Source organism: Oxyura jamaicensis, chromosome Z, assembly GCF_011077185.1.
Source record: "Oxyura jamaicensis isolate SHBP4307 breed ruddy duck chromosome Z, BPBGC_Ojam_1.0, whole genome shotgun sequence".
Lineage (NCBI taxonomy): Eukaryota > Metazoa > Chordata > Aves > Anseriformes > Anatidae > Oxyura > Oxyura jamaicensis.
The window spans coordinates 39,154,711-39,174,476 of record NC_048926.1 but is presented as its reverse complement, the minus strand read 5'-3'; the positions used below and the strand labels follow the sequence as shown (position 1 = coordinate 39,174,476).

Sequence of the window (19,766 nt, the reverse complement as noted above, 5' to 3'; positions counted from 1 at the left end):
TTCAGGCATGAGGTGAAAATGGTGCAGCTCAGTCCTTGGAGGTTGTGGTAACTGGTACATTTGGAAAATAGAAGACAGGTACATTGGTAGTTTTAACTGTATAAAGCTTCAGCACTGCCCAGCCAGCTACTTCTGGAGATAGCCTAGTCCAATACATGGTTCAAAGTAAGGTCAGCCACAGCTGTTCTTCTACAGATGAAGACTCTGCAGCTTCTCTGGCAATTCATACCAGTGGTTGACCATCCTTCACAATAAATGTTTTTTCTTCTGTTTGTATGGAATTTCCTGTACATCTCTATTTGCCTATTGCCTCATCTTGTCACTGGGCACCATGAGAAGAGCCTGAGTCTAGCTCCATCTTTTTCTCCCCTACCAGCATGGTGAAGATGCCCCTCAGCCTTCCCTCCTGTAGGCTAGCATGGGTAACAACACTGCAGTGTGTTATTCAGTTCAGAATATCCACTCTGAAAATACTCTACACAAAGCAGATGAGACAGACTTTAAGCCCACAAACTTTGGAGACAGGCAAATAGGTTCAGTCACCACTAGTAGCTCCTTTTTGAGTATTTCCAACTCCTCGCTAAACGAAGGGTAGAACACACACAAACCACACAGGTCTGTCAGTGTTTGCCATAAAACACAACAGTTCACAGTGCTCAGACAGTGCACATTATATAAAGTTCCTTGATACAAAAACAGAAGAGACCCAAGATTTTAATATCTTGTCAGATGTAAAAATTTATTTATGCTACTTATCAAATGTTTTAAATTACACAAAAGCTGACACTTCAATTTCAGGTCCAATTGTCCATCAGTATGCTTTACATTGGAATAGCCTCGACATTTCCAAGTGTAATTTTTACAAGATGGTTTAGAACAGCAGAATCTCATAAATAATGGCCAGCTTCACAAGCCTGAAGGTCACTGTCTGATCAGTATTTCTTTGCTGAGCATTATCCACAGATCAGAACAGTGAAAGTCTTAAGACCATTGTAATCCCCAAACACTACCACTACTGCACTCAGAGCACATAAATCACATTGTCCTGCATTAGTAATACCAAACATTATAGCTAGTCTTAAAAATTTACCACATATATCCCTAACAAAACATTTTTTTAAAACTTTTTTTAAAAAAACATTATGAAAGAACCATGCATCAAAACAACTGTGAAATACATAATCATCCATTTGGCTTGGTTTTACAAGAAAAAAAAAAAATGTCAGTCATCTGTTTGTTAATTTCATCTCTTGTGTTGTGCTCCTTTCCCCTCCATTTTTAGAAAAATAATAATAAAAAAAAATTAGACCAGGCAGTTTAATTGTAGCACTGAGGTAGCATATTTTAATTGAACAGAATAACAGGTGTGTTACTGTGCCTCATCTCCGTTAAAGCACACAACACGCACACATACAAAAAGAAAATCCCCAGTTTTTCAACTTCTTTGGAGAAGACAAGTGAAGAGTTCATTTCCAATATCCATTCCATTTTAAATTCAAAGCACAAAGCATCTCTGGATGGTAGATACATTATACCAGCTAGAATGAATGAGAACACATATGATGAGAAAAAACTATGTCAGTTTTATTAGAACTACAGTAACATTTCATCTCTACGGCACATATTGTTCCCTATTATGAAATGCATCTTTTTGAAATTAAATCTCAAAGACTAGGATCCTGAAAATGGGCATCTGTGTCTCAGTTCTTCTAAATGATTTTCACACTCTCTGCAGAAAGGGTCCAATAATTGCAACAAAACCAAGAGAGATCAAACAGACCTAATACAAAATCAATAGGATTTATCAAAATTATTATATTAAAAAAATCAAAGTTAAGGCAAAACACATTGCATGACTGAATGAACTGAGAACACTTTCCACTCACTCAAAATTTAGAGCCGGGATAGCCTTAGAAATCACATCAGTAGAAGCGTAGCTTCGTAACAAACTACGAGTAACAAATTTCTCAGCTTTGTCCTTCTGGTTAAAAGCTTTTTCTTTTAAAGCTGAAATCACACTGTACCCAGCCTTAATAGCCAGACGAACTGATGAAGTAACTCTTAACAGACTCCTGTCTGTTACATGTTGGGTTGAATAGTTACCAGTGATCCCAAAGAATGGCAGTCATTTTCTGCTCTCTGTCATGCTGCTACATACACATAGCCTTGTTCAACTCTGTTGCACAGTACAGAATCCCCACCCAGCCCCAGGCTGGATCTCCAAATCTCCCCCTGTCCACCTTTAGAACAGCAAATCAAAAATTTTACTGCAGTTAAGACTCCTTGACTCTAGCTGCATGTATAAGAGGAACTGGTTTTGTGGATTTTTTTTTTTTTAAACATCTTGGAAAGAAATTTGCGAATGTAGCTGAGCTTACTGCTAAATAAACTCTCAGGAAAACATGTATACAGCAGAGGGAAAATGCAAATAAACTAAGTTATAATGACCAATTCAAGCTGGTTAGGGAGACAAACATTAATCTTTCAAGTAATCCAAGATGCATTCCCAACACCTGCTATCAAAAGTTTAAGGCTTTTATGAACACCCTCTTAAATACAAAAGGAGTATTAAACATAAGAAACCTGTTTACAGTAAATACAAACATCTGAAAAATCTCTGAAACCTGTTTATACAAATACTAATAAATTCTTTCATATTTTGTACAACTAGAAGGTGCACAGACTGGCATTCAAGCGGTCAATGCTGGCAAATGTCTGTCAGACAATAACATGATTTACTTGGATAACAATATAGTTTAAAATGCCATAAATTAAAAATAAGTTAGTTCACATTTTCTTCCTCAGTTTTTATGTACATCTTAGTCTTTAATGAGCTCTTGTAGCCTTCTTCAGCAGCTCGAGGTCTTTCCGTCGGCTCTTGATTGCTCTGGCACAGCCATACTCTTCCAGTTGCAAAGGGATATACTTTTCTATCTGAACTAGCCCATGCCCAGCAGGACCAGTAAACAGCTTAATCCAGGATGGCTTAAAGGTGCCTCTGAAACCCAGAAAGGCCAAGCTTCCTGTGACAAAAACAGCTCAGTGTTACAAAAACAGCTCAAGTGTAATGCACATCTGGGCAGGAGAACAGCACGTTCCTCCAAAATCCTCCCCTTGCAAATTACTCAGTATATTAAACCAGCCTCAGCATCACATGCACCTAACAGGAAAATACTAACTTAAAACTTTTTCAGTTGTTATTTGGTGTTAAAGACTCTGACATTTATAAAACCTGGTCTCTCACAGAGGACTTGTGTCACAGCTCTGAAGGGATGAGAGCTGCCCCATAGTGTCTGTATAAAGTATCAAAATACCGACAGCTTCTCATCTTTACCATCACATTTTGTTACAACAGAAAATACTAGACTAGCACAAGGGATTGTTTAAAAATAGAATGCAATTTTCCCAGATTGGCTGTGCGAGAAATAAAAGGCTTTGGGAAATAAAGCCTGCAGCTTTCTCTGTAGTCCAGGTACAAAGAATTGCTAGTCACTTCCCTGCTTGCAATAAAATTTGCACAGTGCCCTCTGGGCAACAGGAGGTGACTTCTGTCCACATGAGAAACCCATCATGCAAACCAACATAGACCAAGGAGGTGCTAGGGAGTGTCAAAGAAACATGCAAAAATTTCACCAACCACTGCTCTGAAGATAAGGTGGTTTAGCTGTCCCCAGGGACATTAAGACTTCTGATAAGTTATTAGGAATTTCTACATCGCCTCTTGTGCTCAGTAGAACTATCGACCTGCATCAGACACAGTACAGAGACATCAGTGGTTATAACCATTAATTTTTTCCACATACTTTACAGCTGGCTGGCCTTATAGTCCACTTGCTTGAGAGTTCTCGTGGTAAGGTTGTACACAGAAATAGACAAAATTCTCTGGAAAGTAGTATCTAGAAAAGCATCCACTAGAATATATATATGTGTGTGCGTGTGTATGTATATAACTTGTATATTTAACTCAAAGTCCTTTAAATAACATTTCCAATTATTTTTGTATGAAAAAAAAAAAAAAGTGAAACTATTGACCCAAAACTGAAATATTAGAAACTAGACTTTTTTTCCTGACACTAGTTTTTTATAATTTTTTAAAAATGACAAATAATTTTCACCCTAGATAGGCAGAAAACTCATTCCCAACTAGTTTGATACGTTGTCATACAGTTCATGTCAGTAGTGTTAAGTGACCTTATTAAAACAGAAGTTCTTCCTGTTTTAAGCGAAGAGGTGTTACAATATGATGTTTAGTTCTTTTTGAATTAGAAGACAGGCAACGTTGGGAAATCTAAAGAGCTTCTTCATTTTCTCAAATGAATCTGTCTCTTAAATCGCTCCTACATTTCTCCTTTTCCTCAGCTTTGATATGTTTTGTTCACTTTCAGCATTACTACATAAGTATCATTAGTTATCCATTTATACAATTCTACATTACTACATCTCCTTGCTAGAGAGAACTACATCTTGCAGAACATATCAGAAATAAATGCTCATCACACATACCTTTGTAGAATTCCAGATTTTAAATATGCACCTACACGCTTAACGTCCTCTCCAGAAAATAATTTATTTCCTGACACGGTGCCAATGCAAGCATCAACTACAACAATAAGTATACCATTATCCTTGAAGGAAAACGTAGTGTCATTAACCTGAATGGGAGAAGAGACAGGAGAGAAAAAACATTTTTCTGCTTCAGGAAGCTACCATTCAAATACCAAAACCACCCACACTTGTTGGCAGTAGTGCAGTTAACTAGTCTCTGTGGCTGCATGGTTTCAGTGCTCTGTCCTCCTATGCTGTGTTCTTACTGCTCTGGATACAGCGAAACAAATTCCTGTACAAGTTTGCAGCTGATAAGATTGTACTACTCATGACATTCAGCTGTCTAAAGAACTCAAGAGTTTCACTGTTTCAACCAAGCTAGTGCACTGATGTTGCTGAACTTAAGTCACAAATGAACTTAAAGCTTTGTGGTGTAAGCCTATCTACAAACACTATCTTCAATCACATGCAAGTCTCCTTCAGCATCTGAACAGAAAAATCAAAGTTGATATTCTATACAATTCTACATTACTAGATTTACAAGGACTATATCAGAACAAATGCCAAAATCTTCAAAATGTAAATTACTCAAGAATTCATAGAACTCATAGAAGTTTAGCAAAACTACTTAGGGACTTGAATGTCACATCCTATTAAACTACCAATCTGTTAAGAATAAATTTGACAACGTGGATTTAACTAACAAGTGTTTTTGGTTTTGTTTGTTTGTTTTTCCAAAACTGCTAACAATAAATGCATAGCCATCCGGGTTTCTGCATGAATCTGAGCATTTAAAGTTTTTTCCTACCAGTACAACTTCTCTCCAGCTGCAAAGGATTTGACTACACAAAGAAGGACTTTGTTGCTTCCTTTTCTGAAGTTAAAACACAAGTTTTCCGATTGTTTTCCAGACCATGAACCAACACTTTTATTCAGGTGAAGAAAAGTGAGCTCAGCATTACACAAGGCTGAACAACTGTTGTAATAAAAGCTGCTACAGGGAAAGAAAGAAAAAAAGAATACTTACAGAAATAAATGCTTGCTGACCTCTGCTTAAGTCTTCTTTACCAGATGAATTAATCTGCACAAGGAGGTAGTTTTTGTGAGGATCACTGGTGAATACCATCTAGATATCAAACAAAACACTTTAATTACTCATATGCATATATCATCAACACTTTATCATGACATACATCTTGCAAGACAGTTTATGCTCCAAAGCAGTGTGACAATATTTGTGTTACTAGTAATGCTAACAAATACTGTATTATACAAATAGTGTTATTTCTTTTATTCTTTACTTTCAGTATTTTTCTCAGCTTGCATAGAGAAAATTGATAATGTAATTTCAAGTTTTTGCTAATAAGAAAAATGCCCCCAAAAAAGAGAAGGTTGGCCAATAGTATGCCTTGAACTACAGGTCTCCACAGCAAAGCTTTCCTACATGGGAGCAAAGATGATAGAGTAGCTCATGACATCAGATCTGCCCGTGCCATGGAGATTCTTCTCTGAAGCGCACAGAGCAAAACACAAATAAGTTGCAGCATTTTTCAAAGACCAAAAACTAAAAACTCCATGCTACAGAGCCTCCCTGCCTTTTAGTGTACAGGAGATAAACAATGTGACCATTGCAAATTCTGTGCTGAAAAACTGAAATTCTGCCTTAACGTGAGTAGAACATAACACCAACTATATGGATGATGCAAGTTTTTGCCTATTTTATTTTACCTGAGTTGTGCCACACTTTGTACACGGTACAGTAGTTTTTACTGGCATCTGCTTTATGACAGTTGGTCCTTGGTAGTACTTTGGGTAAGCTTTTGCCATGCAGTTACTGACTCCTTTTGCTGGATCTTTGGTCACAATCTTGATCCTTTCACATCCCTGAGATGAGCAATAACTGTGACCATCCCTATTGTATTTGGCTTGAAGAAATAAAAACAGTAATCTACACAAGAAAGGTAGGGGGGAGGGAAGAATATATAAAAATTACTAGAAAGATACGTATTTATGTTAAACCTCAGCAGCTATATTTCATGATTTTGAGAAGCAGAAAAACTACAATATTTACTTTGGTATCATTGTTCAAACTTTTTCAAAATATTTACAGCTTACTAGAGTTAAGAAGTCCCCACAGACACATCTGAAATCCCCAGCAATTAAAAGAGATATCACTATGGATGCGTATGTTCTGAAAAGAACAGCCATTCCTCAAAATAGAGGCTTTCAGGAAACAAAAAGACAAACAAACGGCTTTCAGGAAACAAAAACAAAAGACAAACAAACAAACAAAAAACAACAAAAAAAAGAAAAACAACCTATAGAGCATAAATGTTTTCCTTGATCATAGACGTTTACAGATACTACTGGTAATTGTTTGGATATTCATCTTTATCCACCAGCAATGGATAATATAATTAGACTGTTGCATGCTAAGTGAATGCCTGGAAATGCAATTTAGTGTAGTGGTCATAAATGCTACCACTGCAAAGAAACTGATAGTTCTTTTATATATTTAACTGTTATCACTGTAGCTGTTTCCAGCTACATGTCTTTCAAAAAGCTACATTCATCTGCCCATTTACAACAGATAACGGAACAAAGTATTGTATTAATCATTTGTTTATACATTAAGAATCAAAAATTTCAATCACACAAGTGACGTATGTAGGACTTATTTTGGAAAACGTCAACCATATCCTTAAACCTGTCAGAAGAATCTCAGTAGGTTCCTGACAGAAATAATTTCGAAAGAGACTAGGAATTCTAAATACTATTCACATGGCTGAAAAGAGATTTCCAGAAATACATATTTTTCAAAACATTCTTTAAACAGAAAACTTCTCAGAAGTTGAACAAAAATGTATGAATTTTCTTTAAAGACTTTAGAAGTTACTTCCTGCAAGATACTTTTCTGCAGCCCCACAGATACCGTGTTTTCTCCTGATGTGGGATAGGAAATATCTGTGGAAATGTGGTGCTCTTGGGAAAGAACTCCAGTGACAGCCAGCTCTATTTTGGAGATTCAAAGTCACAAAATATTCTTTCAAGAAGCTTTGGGCTCCTTTCTAACAGCTTTCCTTTAATACAGGTGTCTCAACTAGTTGCTATTACTGATGTCAAACTGACCACTTTTATCATTAAACATCTTTCATTAGGGTCAAGTTATAAGGTGTTACCCAGTACTGTTGTCAAAATAAAACTTCTTGTCTGATCGATTCTTTTCGAGCTCCAGAATTGAAGGTACAGGCACATATCGCTCTATCTTGCTTGACAAAGCAGAAGACTTCCTTTGAAAGGTTTCCAATACTATAACAAAATCTGTATTTGGTTGATAACAAAGACCAACACGAACCCAGTCATTCCTGAAACAAAATAAATGTATAATTCACCACAGGAACAGTTCACATGACAATGTGCAGCATGCAGATCACTCAAAAAAACAAGTAACAAGAACACAAAAAGCTCCTACACCTCCAACCAGAACTTTCTTCCCTACTCTACGTAAAGTGTTTCATTAAAATATTATAGTAACTTGGACACCCATAGGAAATATTTGATTTTATTCTTTAGACATTTAATTACTTTATCTGACATCAAGAGCAAGTATCCCTAACTATTCAACTTCAGCTCTGCTGAACTTCACTATTTGATGTATTTTCTCCTCCAAAGGATTTTCCTTAAAGACACCACATTGGATGTATTTTTAACTTTAGGTACAGGTCTATTGCCTAATCTCCTGCTTTTCATACTTAAATATTTGTAATTAACAAAAAAAAAAAGATCCAGTATGACTGATAGTTACAAACTCTCAACATGCTAATTCTGCAGGACATTACTTAATTGTTGCCTTATCGTTCAATGATATTAAAGAATGGAAACATACTTGTTGAAGTTGATGAGATACAGGTAAGTGACATTTGGAGCTTTTCCATTCCAATGTATTGTGTAGCCCTTTTGGAGCATCACTACTGGCTGGTATTGCTGAAAGACAGCTCTTTGATTAATACCTCTAAGAACCATGGGATTGTATGGGTACTCATCTCGTACAATAGTCATGGAAAGATTCTGTCCATTCCACGTTTGGACATAGACCTATATAATATTAAAGAGGAGGAAAAGAAAGAGGGAAGGTTTGGATGCAGTCTTTTAATCAGTACAAGAAGAAATTAAAGGAAATAGTGAAATCTGTACAGTATTGCAGCAGAACTCCTGCACTGTTAGGTTTTGAGCTATGCAAGATGCAAATATTTCTCAGCAGAAATATTTCTTTTCCCCCAGAAGAGCCCTATTTGAAAAAAATACTGGAGATTTTTACAGACTTTAAAAAAAAAAAAAAAAAAAAAAAAAAAGAGGGAACAACAGCAGCAGCAATAAAAATAAATAATGTTTTTGTAATACTACAGTATTTGGTCAAACTCATATAGAACAGGAACCAGAACTGCATGAGATTTATATTCAGGAGGTGGTATTTAACATCTTCATTAAAAAAAAAATAATAATAAAAAAGAAACACTTCAAAAAACAGTCCATCAACAAAACACAGGAATCTCCAGCAGAAGAAAACACCCGCAATACAAAAATATTTTAATAGATAGCACTTCAAAAAGGAAGTCTTGGCAGGCATACTCACAACATATGCATTTGTTTTTACCCTGCAGCATCTGATATTGTACTCCCAGTTTGCATGCTGAAGAGAATGTGATATACAAAACTAGCCGAAAACTGTAATGTGCATTTTTTTTTTTAACTTAAAAGAATTTTAAATATTTTTCTTTTCTTTAAATCCAACGATGAGGAATTTGCACTTCTTACACCTTACTTTTCCCTGACAACTTGTGCATAGTGTAGATTTGTCTCAAACAGAAGCCAAAGTAATACTAGCCTGTGCGTAGGTCCCGCTGCAGATCACTCCATTCCATTCTGTATTATTAATGCACTTGGGGTGTTGAATCAGGTAGTTATCCATTCTGCCTACATATGTATCCATGTAACCAGTTACTGAACCATCTACATCATGGAATATTGAGTTCTTGTCACCATCCAGATCTCCTTCTTCAAACCAGGGTCCAGGTTTTCCAAAGAAGGCTTTTAGAGAAACCTGGTAACAAGAATTAAAATATATTTTTCCTTTTTCCCAGGTGAAGCACAGATTAACACCTACATGCTTGCACAAACACAGGAATTTGACAAAGTTGATTAAAAGTCTTCAGGCAAGACCAATGTAATTTTAGCAGGCTCAGGCTATCTCTTGCTTCTGAACTGTGTTAGTAGTTACAACCGAAAATTTATTATGAAGCATACACCAGACCTTACAAAACTTATTTTCAGCTTCATCATTAGCTATAAAAGAGATCACTAATGCAAACAATCCTACATGTTCCTTGGTATTACTTTTTTTGTCTGGCAGACAAAGGACACCTTGGGTGACCTCCAACCAACAGATACTCTGCAGTAGTGATATAAGGAAGAGTTAGACATCTTTTCCACAGGGCCTTAGATGATTATTTTAAATACAGCAAGAAGAAAATCTAAGCCACCTAAAAAAAAAAGTAAAAGAAAATTTGTAATAAACTTACATTTGGACCAAACTTCACAAGAGATATGTTGTTTTTTGGTGTCATCTGCCAAGGGTTTTTCATCAAGAAACCAATTGCACTGGTAAATCTGTCTGGAGTTGGCACAAAGTTTTTGAATGTGCACTTGGTAAGGTGAATAGGTCCATCATAAATTTGAAAACCTCTAATTGGAAATGTCCTGTTAATAGAAATAAATATTTAGAGCTATTGTTGTCCATTTGCAGATGTGCTCTTCTCCAGTGTGGGAAACAAAGCAGAGTATCATCCTCTCTTTGGTCAATCATGGTAATTGGAAGAAGTGCCTGAACACTGGAGGAAAGAAAATATCACTCCTGTCTTTAAGCAGGGCAAGGAGGAAAATCCAGGGAATTGCAAGCTGTTCAGCCTCACCTCCAACCCTGGGAAAGTGATGGAGGAACTAATCCTAGATACCATTTCCAGGCATATGAAGAACAGTGACAATGAGTGTTCGCAATGCATTAACCAAGGAAAGGCACGTTTGACCAACTTGAAAGCCTTCTACAATGAAGTGACAGGTTTGGTAGATGGGGGGGGTGGGGTGGGGAGGAAGGAGCTGGGCAGTGGATACTGTCTACCCACATTTCAGAAAGGCTGTTAACACTCTTCCATAAAATCACCACAGAGAAGGTGACAAAGTATTGGTTGGATGTGCAGACAGTAAAGAGAACTGAAAAACACCTGAACAGCTGGGCCCAGGGGGTGGCGATCAGTGGAACCAAGTCTAGTTGGAGACCAGTAACCAGTGGTGTATCCTGGAGGTCAATACTGGGTCCAGTCCTGTTTTACATTTTCATTAATGATCTAGATGACAGGGGTAGAGCACCTCAGCCAGTCTGCAGGCTGGGAGACCATTGCTCATACTCTGGAGGATTATGTTGCCATTCAAAGAGACCTCAGCAGGCTGAAGAAATGGCTTGACAGGAACCTCATGAAGTTCAACAATGTGAAGTACTGCACCTGGAGAGGAACAACCCCATGCACCACTACACTCTGCTTTGCTGAAGAGGCCCAGGGGGTTCTAACGGACAGCAGGCTGAACATGAGCCACAAATGTGCCATTGCAGCAAAGAAGTTAATGGTGCGTTAGGCAAAACGTTGCCAGCATGCTGAGGGAGGCGATTCTTCCCTTTTATTCAGCATTGGTAAGGTCACACATGGAGTACTGGGTCCAGGTCTTGGCTCTCCAGTACAAGGGAGAGATCTCAGAGGTACTGGACAAGGAAGAGCCAAAAAAATTATGAAGGGACAGGAGTACCTCCCCCTGTAAGGAAGGACTGAGAGGCCTCTGATTGTTTAGTTTAGAGGAGAGAAGAATCATGGCAGGACCTCACTCATGTCTATAAATAGCTGAAAGGAGGGTAAAAGAAGATGGAGCCAGGTTCTTTTCACTGATGCATAGTGACAGGACAAGAGACAGTGGGAACAAACTGAAACACAGGAGATTCATTCTGAATATCAGGAAGCATTTCTTTACTGTGTGGGTGACTGAACACTGGCACAGGTTGTTCAGAGAGGCTGCGAAGTTTGTCCTTTTGGAGATCTTCAAAAGCTGCCTAGACGTTGTCCTGGACAACCTGCTGTAGGTGGCTCTACTTGAGCAGGGTGGTTGAACCAGATGACCTCCAGAGCTCCTTTCATCATTCTGTAAGCCTGCCCAGCTACAACAAATTATCTCAAGTATCACTACTACATTCAGTTGTTTGCTCTAAATGGCTAAATGACACAAAACCAGGATGGCTGTGATCTAGTTCTTATGTCTTTCATGTTCTGCAGTAAGGGCAGGACCTGGCACCATTTTTAACAAGCATTCCAGCAAGCCATAGAGAGAAGAACTGTCACACATTTGTATTTGTTACAGATTGACTGTAGTCAGTAGTTCCAAATTGACACTAGAATTCCCTTTACCTGAAAACTTTTTCTTTCTCTCTTCCAGGCCCAAATATTCATACATTAATAATAATAAACTAAGGTTTCATTAAAGCAGGATAACTTAAATTGCTAAGGAAAATTAACCTGCAGCAGCAGAAAATGAAAACTGCCTCAGAAAAAAGGGAAGACAACTGTCATGCAAAGTATTCAAAACAAAAGGGGAGTATCACCTTCAATAGTGTCCTTATGCCCTGCATTTCAAGTAAGAAGGGTGTTTATAACTGATAAAAACAACACTTCTGGCATATTAGTTCCTTCACTAATGACATACTTACCGATTTCGAGGCAGAGTGCGTCCTTTATTGTCTATTCCTCCAGACCCTGTATATTTATTTTGACCACCATGAAACCCATAGTTCTTGCTCTCCCCTATGAACAGAGACTCAGATACCTCCTGGCTGGCACCTTCATCGTTTGGGAAGCTCCCATCACTACCAAAGCAACATCAGAGATAAGAGATAGTCTTTTAGCCAAGACTTTCCAGCAGATGAAAACACAAAGGCATGGTCCTACTCCTACTTTTGTAATAGTCTTCATAAAGCAAAGCAGTCTATACCTTATTTGTAATACACAGAGCAATACATTTAACCGTTAACAGTATTACAGTCTACTACAGTTTGAAAGGCTAAAAACACCTGCACAGAGCTGAGCATTACATTTTCTGTCACTCTTTGTAGTGCAGCACTCTTTCTGTTACAGCCCATTTCCACAACTCTAGAAACAGATTGTTACAACCTAAATGGCAGCAGTTTTGGCTTTTTACCCAAGGTACTTGATTCCCTTTCATTAAAATGAGACTCTGCTCACTCTAACACTCATCTCGTCTTTTCCTTTACTCACCTCGAATTGTTCAGGAGAAAAAAAACTCAAAACTGCCTAGGGCATCATACCATACCAAAAAGACCTGAATAAACATAACCCTCTTGATGAAGAGTGGTGTGAAGCACACAGGTTGAATAAAGTACAAAGTTTGGCAGCTATGTCAATTTACAGCTTTAATAACATCTGTACCACTGGAAATGGGCACCAAACTGAAATTCTGTCCTTATGAAAGTATGCCCATTACCTTTAATTGATTTATCTATGTTACTTTTCTCAACTTTTAAGCAAGAAAACATGGAAGAGATGAAGCTTAAGTACTCACCTAGCAAATGTCAAACCAATTCCATTGTCCGCAAACCTAAAAGAAAGTTCATCAAATCAAGCTTCAGTTAAATCTTCTGGACTATCCTACAACAAAATGCTGTAACACATTCTGCTATGCGCTGAAGAAAGCCTGAGTTTTTGCATTAGTGGAATTTAGAGAACACCAATACTCACAAGTAATTCTTATAAAAACACTGATTAAAAACAAACCAACCAAAACAAATGTCTATATATTTTAAGTAGAAACCTGAAAGCTTCAGAGAAACCACAGACATATCAGTATAAACTTATGGTTTCAACCAACTTTTAGACTTCTGTTATAGATATAGTTTCTTTTTTCCATTAAGACAGGTTCTCATCTAACCATGTAAAACCTTGCTTCTTTTAAAGCAGTGGATTGTTGTGAAAGCACTGGAAGATATCAGGCAGTTCCCAGATAAAAGCATCAATCTTCTATCATAACCCTGTAGGACGATTTCATAAAAACAGCTTCAGGGGAAACTTCTTAACAACATGCAGCTGTTTGCTTCTGGATACCTACCCAGAGTTTTGAATAAGGATATCTCCTCCCCTGACCCAGGCCCCATGATCATTGTTTTTGAAAGAGATTAATCTGTCAATCAGGGCAGCAACTCGGGGTTTTTCAGGGTCTGCATCTTGATGAGGTCGAAACCTGTGACAGATAAAATCCCAAACACTCAATATAAAAATACTGTTTGTTTTATATGGGTCAAATATGTTGAATTGAGAAACCTTGAAATACAAACACCCACTTTCATCTGACAGGTAAAATCAACTCTGTTTCATGCTACGACTGACAGAAGCCAAAACCATGTGCATCTGTAGCTATCCATTTTCAGAAAAGCCTCTTTGGTGTGCCATGAAGAGGGAACATAAAACATTTTTTTCACCCAATAACTTTCAAAGGCCTTTGCTCAATCTTGCCAAGTTTTTCACGCTGCATCTCCTGTATTCCACTGCCTTTTCTCTCTGCCCTCCCTAAAGTATCCTCTCCCACTTCTATTGCAGCATTAATGCAGGGAATTAAAGTTCATTGAGGGATATGCATGGTGGCTGCACACTAGACAAAAAGGGCTGGAGTTCTGTCTAAATGTTCATTATTTAGAATAGAATGTTTCAGTTGGAAGGGACCTTCAGAGATCATCTCGACCAACTGCCTGATCTCTTCAGGGCTAACCATATTAGAGCATATTAACAATAGCATTGTCCTAATACCTCTTGAACACTGACAGGTGTGGGACATTAACCACTTCTCTGGGAAGCCTGTACCAGTGTTTGACCACCCTCACAGTAAATAAATTTTTCCTAAGATCCGGTCTGAATGTCCCCTGGTGCAGCTTTCTACTGTTCCCAGACACCCTGTCATCCGTGGCCAGGAGCAAAGATTATCACTTTTCTATCCGCTTCCCCTCCTCAGAAGCTGCAGAGAGCAATGAGGTCACCTCTTGATCTCTTCTCCAGACTGGACAACCCAAGTGTCCTCACAAGACATACCTTCCTGCCTTCTTACCAGCTGCGTTGCCATCCTCTGACTCTTTCAAGGACCTTAACATCCTTTTTATACTGTGGAGCCCAGAAGAGCATGCAATACTCAAGGTAAGGCTGCACCGATACTAAATATAGTGGGAGAATCATCCTTTTTGGATGATAGCTATGCTGTGTTTAACACACCCCCCAGTGCAGTTTGCCCTCCTGGCTGCCAGGGAACACTGCTGGCTTATGTTGAGTCCACTGTCAAGCAGCACTCCAGATTTTCTGCTGAGCTTCTCTCCTGCCACTCATCTCCTTATCTAATTTGAGCACACATGAGATAATTTTTCTATTTTAACCCAGATACTCTGTATTACAGTCAAGATGGCCTCATATGGCAATTTATAGCTAGTATCAATTTTAGCCAACAGAAAGAAATAGCCTGATTAAAGACTGGTGGAAGCTGTCAGAAAATAAGCCAAGAATCCCACATGAGATGTAACATGTTAAAATATATATATATATCTTTATAAGAATGCAGTTTGAGCAAATATATGCCCTTTACCATAGTCACTTTCTACCCTAGTTTCGATCTGTGGTATCACAATCCAAGCTTCTGGAAGTTTTGGTGTAGGTTTTTTTTTGGTGTTTTTCTTTTTGGAGGGCAAGGGAGAAAGGGAGAAGGGGTGAATTTTTTGTTTCGTTTTGTTTTCTGACAGCATCAGGCTGTTAAATTAGCATTTAAACTCCTCCAGTTTATTTACAGGATTAGTGGTCTAATGTACTTACAGGGAGCCTCATAAATTCTTTGGCTATTGTGAAAGATGAACCACATCTCAAACTCAATTTTTTGCATCCCCTCTTGATGACCTGTCAACACACTACAGGCTCTAACATGGCATGTTGCCTCCCTTAAATTCTTCTTGACTACCTGTTAAGACCGATGGCAATCCAAAGGGATGATATGGGATTTCACTTAAAACTTAACAATTAAACCTAACTACCTCTTAGTTTCCAAGGCATGAAGCATCAAGTATCACCAAAGTCTGGAACTTTCCTCTTTGAAACTGCAATTATCACTTAACTATCCCCAACCTAAACAAAGCTCCATCAGAAATAAAGATAATCTTATGAACTACATTTTCAGTTTTAATACTTGTTCATCATAATAAAATGTTGATGGGTACAGTTACCCAATATTTTCCTCATTTGATATATGACCACTAACCCAGGCTATTTTATTTGAAGCACAGGACAAGACCAAACATACATTAACCTGATTTTTTCCTAGACTCTCCACTATTTTCTCTTACTTTGTAAGCTAAAGATTGTGTGGTTGATTGTACTATCTCAACAAATAGTCTACAGTAAAATTATACCACTGAACGACAATCTCTAAGTCTAGAAGGCACTCAGCAGTAGGAAAGGCAAATGGATATATTACTTACCGCTAGTATGCCTTTTCCTAAAAATTATTTAGGACTGAGCCATAAATCTGAAGTAGATTTTAAAATATGGCTTTACTTTTAATAGCAATTCCAGAACATACGTTAAGCATGAAAGCAGAGCGTGGTTAAATTTATGAGTTCTAAGGGGCTAAAAACTACCTTGGCCAAGGTCTTAGAAGGAAAAGCCAACTCTTTAAAGTACAACATGCTTTCTTGCTCCCAGACACACAGATGAGAAAAAAGAAACATACAAACTTATTGCTCATTTATTATTTATAGTGTTTTAAAAATGTTTTTTCTCATGTGAATGTACAAACAATCTCAGAACTTTGCCATTTTTCACTCACTTGGAAGACAATATCCTTTACCTTGCATTGTTGTCCAAACAAAGATATTCTCTGGGATCATCAGCGCTAGCATTAGTTGTTTTAACACCCTTATCAATGAACAAACCAGCCTTAAAAAAAAAAAAAAAAAAAGGAGGGGGAAATTTCATACTGGACAACACTAAAAAGAGACAGTAAACATTAGAGTTCTAAAATTTTAAAGTTACATTTCATTCAATACAGTTTACTAGAGACTCTTAGATCTTTCAGCTTGGACTTAACCGGCATATTGTCTAAGGGAAAAAGCACTATCTATGCAAATTTTGCAAAGTAATTGAAAATCCCAGGAAAAGAACTGCCTGTGTTTTTTTTTTTTTTTTTTTTTTTTTAAAAAAAAAAAAAGAGTGATGGAAAATTGTTAAAGTTCATTTCAGATTTTTTTTCACAGCTGACTATTTGAAGTTTTATACTTGCTTCCAGATGCTGTTCTGGAAAATTTGGAAGCCAGTCTTGTGGTGAATATAAAATATTCTCACAAATGCCACTAATGGAAAAAAAAATGCTGCTGTGCAAAAATGCTTTGTATTTTAGTTTAAAACTCAACTATCTTTACCACTAAAGCTGTTTTTTTGCCCAGGCATCATCCACTTGAAACTTTATAATCCAGTATGAAATAATTTACTTGAGAAAGTAAAAAAGCAAGAGGAAACATTATTGTTGTTTAACCTGAATTGCATATACAAGTAGCAGCAGCCACCTTGATCCGTGACTATCATTAGAATTAAGTGCAACATTAATAGATTTGATCTACACAAGTAGATCCTCAGATCTGCTTCTGGAGTCAACTCTGTTGACATGGAATTTCAGCACACAAACTGCTATCCATGTTTAAAGATAATGAACCATATAGCTGAAACACTTCACTTTACTATTCATTTTTGTATTCAGTATTTTTCGATTCCAATCTGGACAAGAGCCCTAAAGTTCCAGACACACTCTTAACACAACTGCTATGAAGCAATGCATCACTTCTTACTATTCTAGATGTACACTTATCAAATAGAATCAGTTTCATTAGGTTAAATTAACCAAACAAATAAACCTATATTAATAGTTCCTCCCCAGCCCTTCCCCTCAGGTAAACTCCAGGCTTACAAACACAGATGTGTAGAGAGGTTAGAAAATATCATGTATATTTTTATACAGACAGCAACTAGATTCCAAGCAAAAGTATCAGTTTAGGGATTTCAGCTAACTTCACTTAGCAGAATGTAGAAGAGATAATTAAGTCCCATTAGTAAATAAATACTCAATGACTGTATCTGGGGTGAGAACTCTAAAATAAAGGGCTGCTGCTGGGCTCCTGATGGCAACAGGAATCTCAACCTCTGTTCAGAGACAGCAGGCACTTGAGTTACTGTACATTAGAGACTCAGGAAAGCAAGTCACAGCTATTCCACAAATTGATGAATCACAGCTGTAATAAGCCTCAGTACTTCAAGGATCTCCACAGTAGAAAGCAATGTCATCAGTAACAGAGTAGCATATGAAATGCTACTTTTGAGAAAAAAATATATATATTTATCTCACACTATTAATTGATTATAGCTGTACGTACCTTAAGAGGATATTAAGCACAGTAAATGCTTCAGATAAGGCAAGAAACTATGGGCATGCTGATTACACACTCTTCTGCAATACCTACATAGAATCATGTGGTTCAAACATAGCATGAATCCATCATCACTTAGCCACCTCAGAATTTAAACAAACAACTCCTGGTATAAAATATGTACAAATTAAGAACTTTTTTTTTTTTTTTTTAAGTGAGATAGTACATTACCTTAAAATTAGAATGAACCCTGTTGTTATAGAAGATTCCTAATGGTGTGAGCTCTGACTTGGTTTCAATGGCTAAGCTATGAGAGTCTCCTGTAGCAATCCTGTGGAACAAGTACCATATTCCAGCATCCTGCAAATGAGGAGAGAATAACATAAGTTATAAGAGTCTGATACTACTAAATGTAAACAAATCAGAACTTACAAATCACAAAATAAGTGTATGTTAAGAAGAACTTGGATTTTTAATGAAGCAAATAAGAACATACTCCATCCAAACTCCGCACAATGTAACATTCTTATCGAAATAAAGTCTCCAAACTACTGTCCAGTGAAAAAGTAAAAGTTTGCAAATAAGGCTATATTCTAGTGAATAACATGCATTAAAAGTGTTTGCTTCACAGTGAAGTCACTTTATACCACAGCTTTAAGTTTCTGTAATATTTCAAGCCACAAAGGAGTGTCTCCTTCCTCTCCTAACCTATCATCTCTGTATTTCAATTTATTTCTACTGATGCCTGATATTCTTTTAGTTGTTAGTAAATCATACTATTTACTGTAAAATACTCAAAAGCACTCCTCTTCTCTTTACTGATGCAGTCTGACTAAGATTTGTTCATCTCTGTGCACATCAGAATTTAATGACAGCCAAAAAAACCACAAGAGATTTCAGGAAAAGGGAATAAAGAACATCAAGAAGCCTGGCCAGTTCAGAGCACTGTGCCAATAACATGTGCCAATAATTTCAGCATCTGTTCATTTTCTCCACTTCTTCAACGTCCCAGCTCTTAAAAAAGCTGGATTTATCTTCTAAAGGAAATTCTGTGGGCCTCCTTTCCTAACCACATCTGAGTCCACAAGGGGCGGCATAACAAAAGCACCTGCACAGCAGATACAAACAAATATGAAAATTTTTGCTTACTTGCTCTGTGCCCTTATTAAAAGAAAAAAAAAAATCATAAGGAGCATTAAAGTGTTAAACAGCAGTAACAGAAATACTGCATACTATGTGCTCTGTATCATGAAAAATAGTCTTTACTCTCCTGTTCAGGAAATACGGATAAAGCCAATTCATTCTGGCTTAAAAGATTTCATACATTTCACTCTAAGAATATACTCATTTTCCAAACAGCCCTGGAAATTCTGCTTCTGAGTAACATATTCCCATCCGTAATGACAACACATTTTGACATTTCTGGTGATTAACAATTCCAAAGCAAATGTGGATGTTCCATTAATAAAATACCAAAATCTTACTTCACATATAATTAAATACAGTTCTGAGCTTGGCAGAATCAAACAAGTTTTATCCAAAACACATCTTGATGCTTCAAAAAAAAAAAGTCTAATAAACTTAAAAGCTCCTTAAGCACTTACAAGTATTCAGAAAGAACTAAAAGAATTGTTTTTTCCCCTCTCTCGTAGCTCAAACAAAAGAATTA

The 19,766-nt window shown here is 37.2% G+C and overlaps 1 protein-coding gene across 4 annotated transcripts in view; it reads right to left on the bottom strand.

Annotated features, from left to right (window-relative positions):
* Positions 1 to 720: 720 nt before the first annotated feature.
* CEMIP2 (cell migration inducing hyaluronidase 2) overlaps positions 721 to 19,766 on the bottom strand; it is a 55,135-nt gene continuing 36,089 nt past the window's right edge. For all 4 annotated transcript variants that reach the window (XM_035309665.1, XM_035309664.1, XM_035309666.1 and 1 more), the window contains 14 exons: positions 18,329 to 18,457; positions 16,528 to 16,616; positions 13,762 to 13,893; positions 13,219 to 13,254; positions 12,350 to 12,505; positions 10,125 to 10,302; positions 9,431 to 9,646; positions 8,432 to 8,640; positions 7,725 to 7,910; positions 6,274 to 6,493; positions 5,573 to 5,671; positions 4,504 to 4,652; positions 3,638 to 3,744; positions 721 to 3,023 (listed from right to left, as the gene is read on the bottom strand). In XM_035309665.1, coding sequence (XP_035165556.1) covers positions 2,827 to 3,023; positions 3,638 to 3,744; positions 4,504 to 4,652; positions 5,573 to 5,671; positions 6,274 to 6,493; positions 7,725 to 7,910; positions 8,432 to 8,640; positions 9,431 to 9,646; positions 10,125 to 10,302; positions 12,350 to 12,505; positions 13,219 to 13,254; positions 13,762 to 13,893; positions 16,528 to 16,616; positions 18,329 to 18,457 — 2,103 coding nt within the window. In that variant the 3' untranslated portion in view covers positions 721 to 2,826. The remainder of the gene's footprint in view (positions 3,024 to 3,637; positions 3,745 to 4,503; positions 4,653 to 5,572; positions 5,672 to 6,273; positions 6,494 to 7,724; positions 7,911 to 8,431; positions 8,641 to 9,430; positions 9,647 to 10,124; positions 10,303 to 12,349; positions 12,506 to 13,218; positions 13,255 to 13,761; positions 13,894 to 16,527; positions 16,617 to 18,328; positions 18,458 to 19,766) is intronic.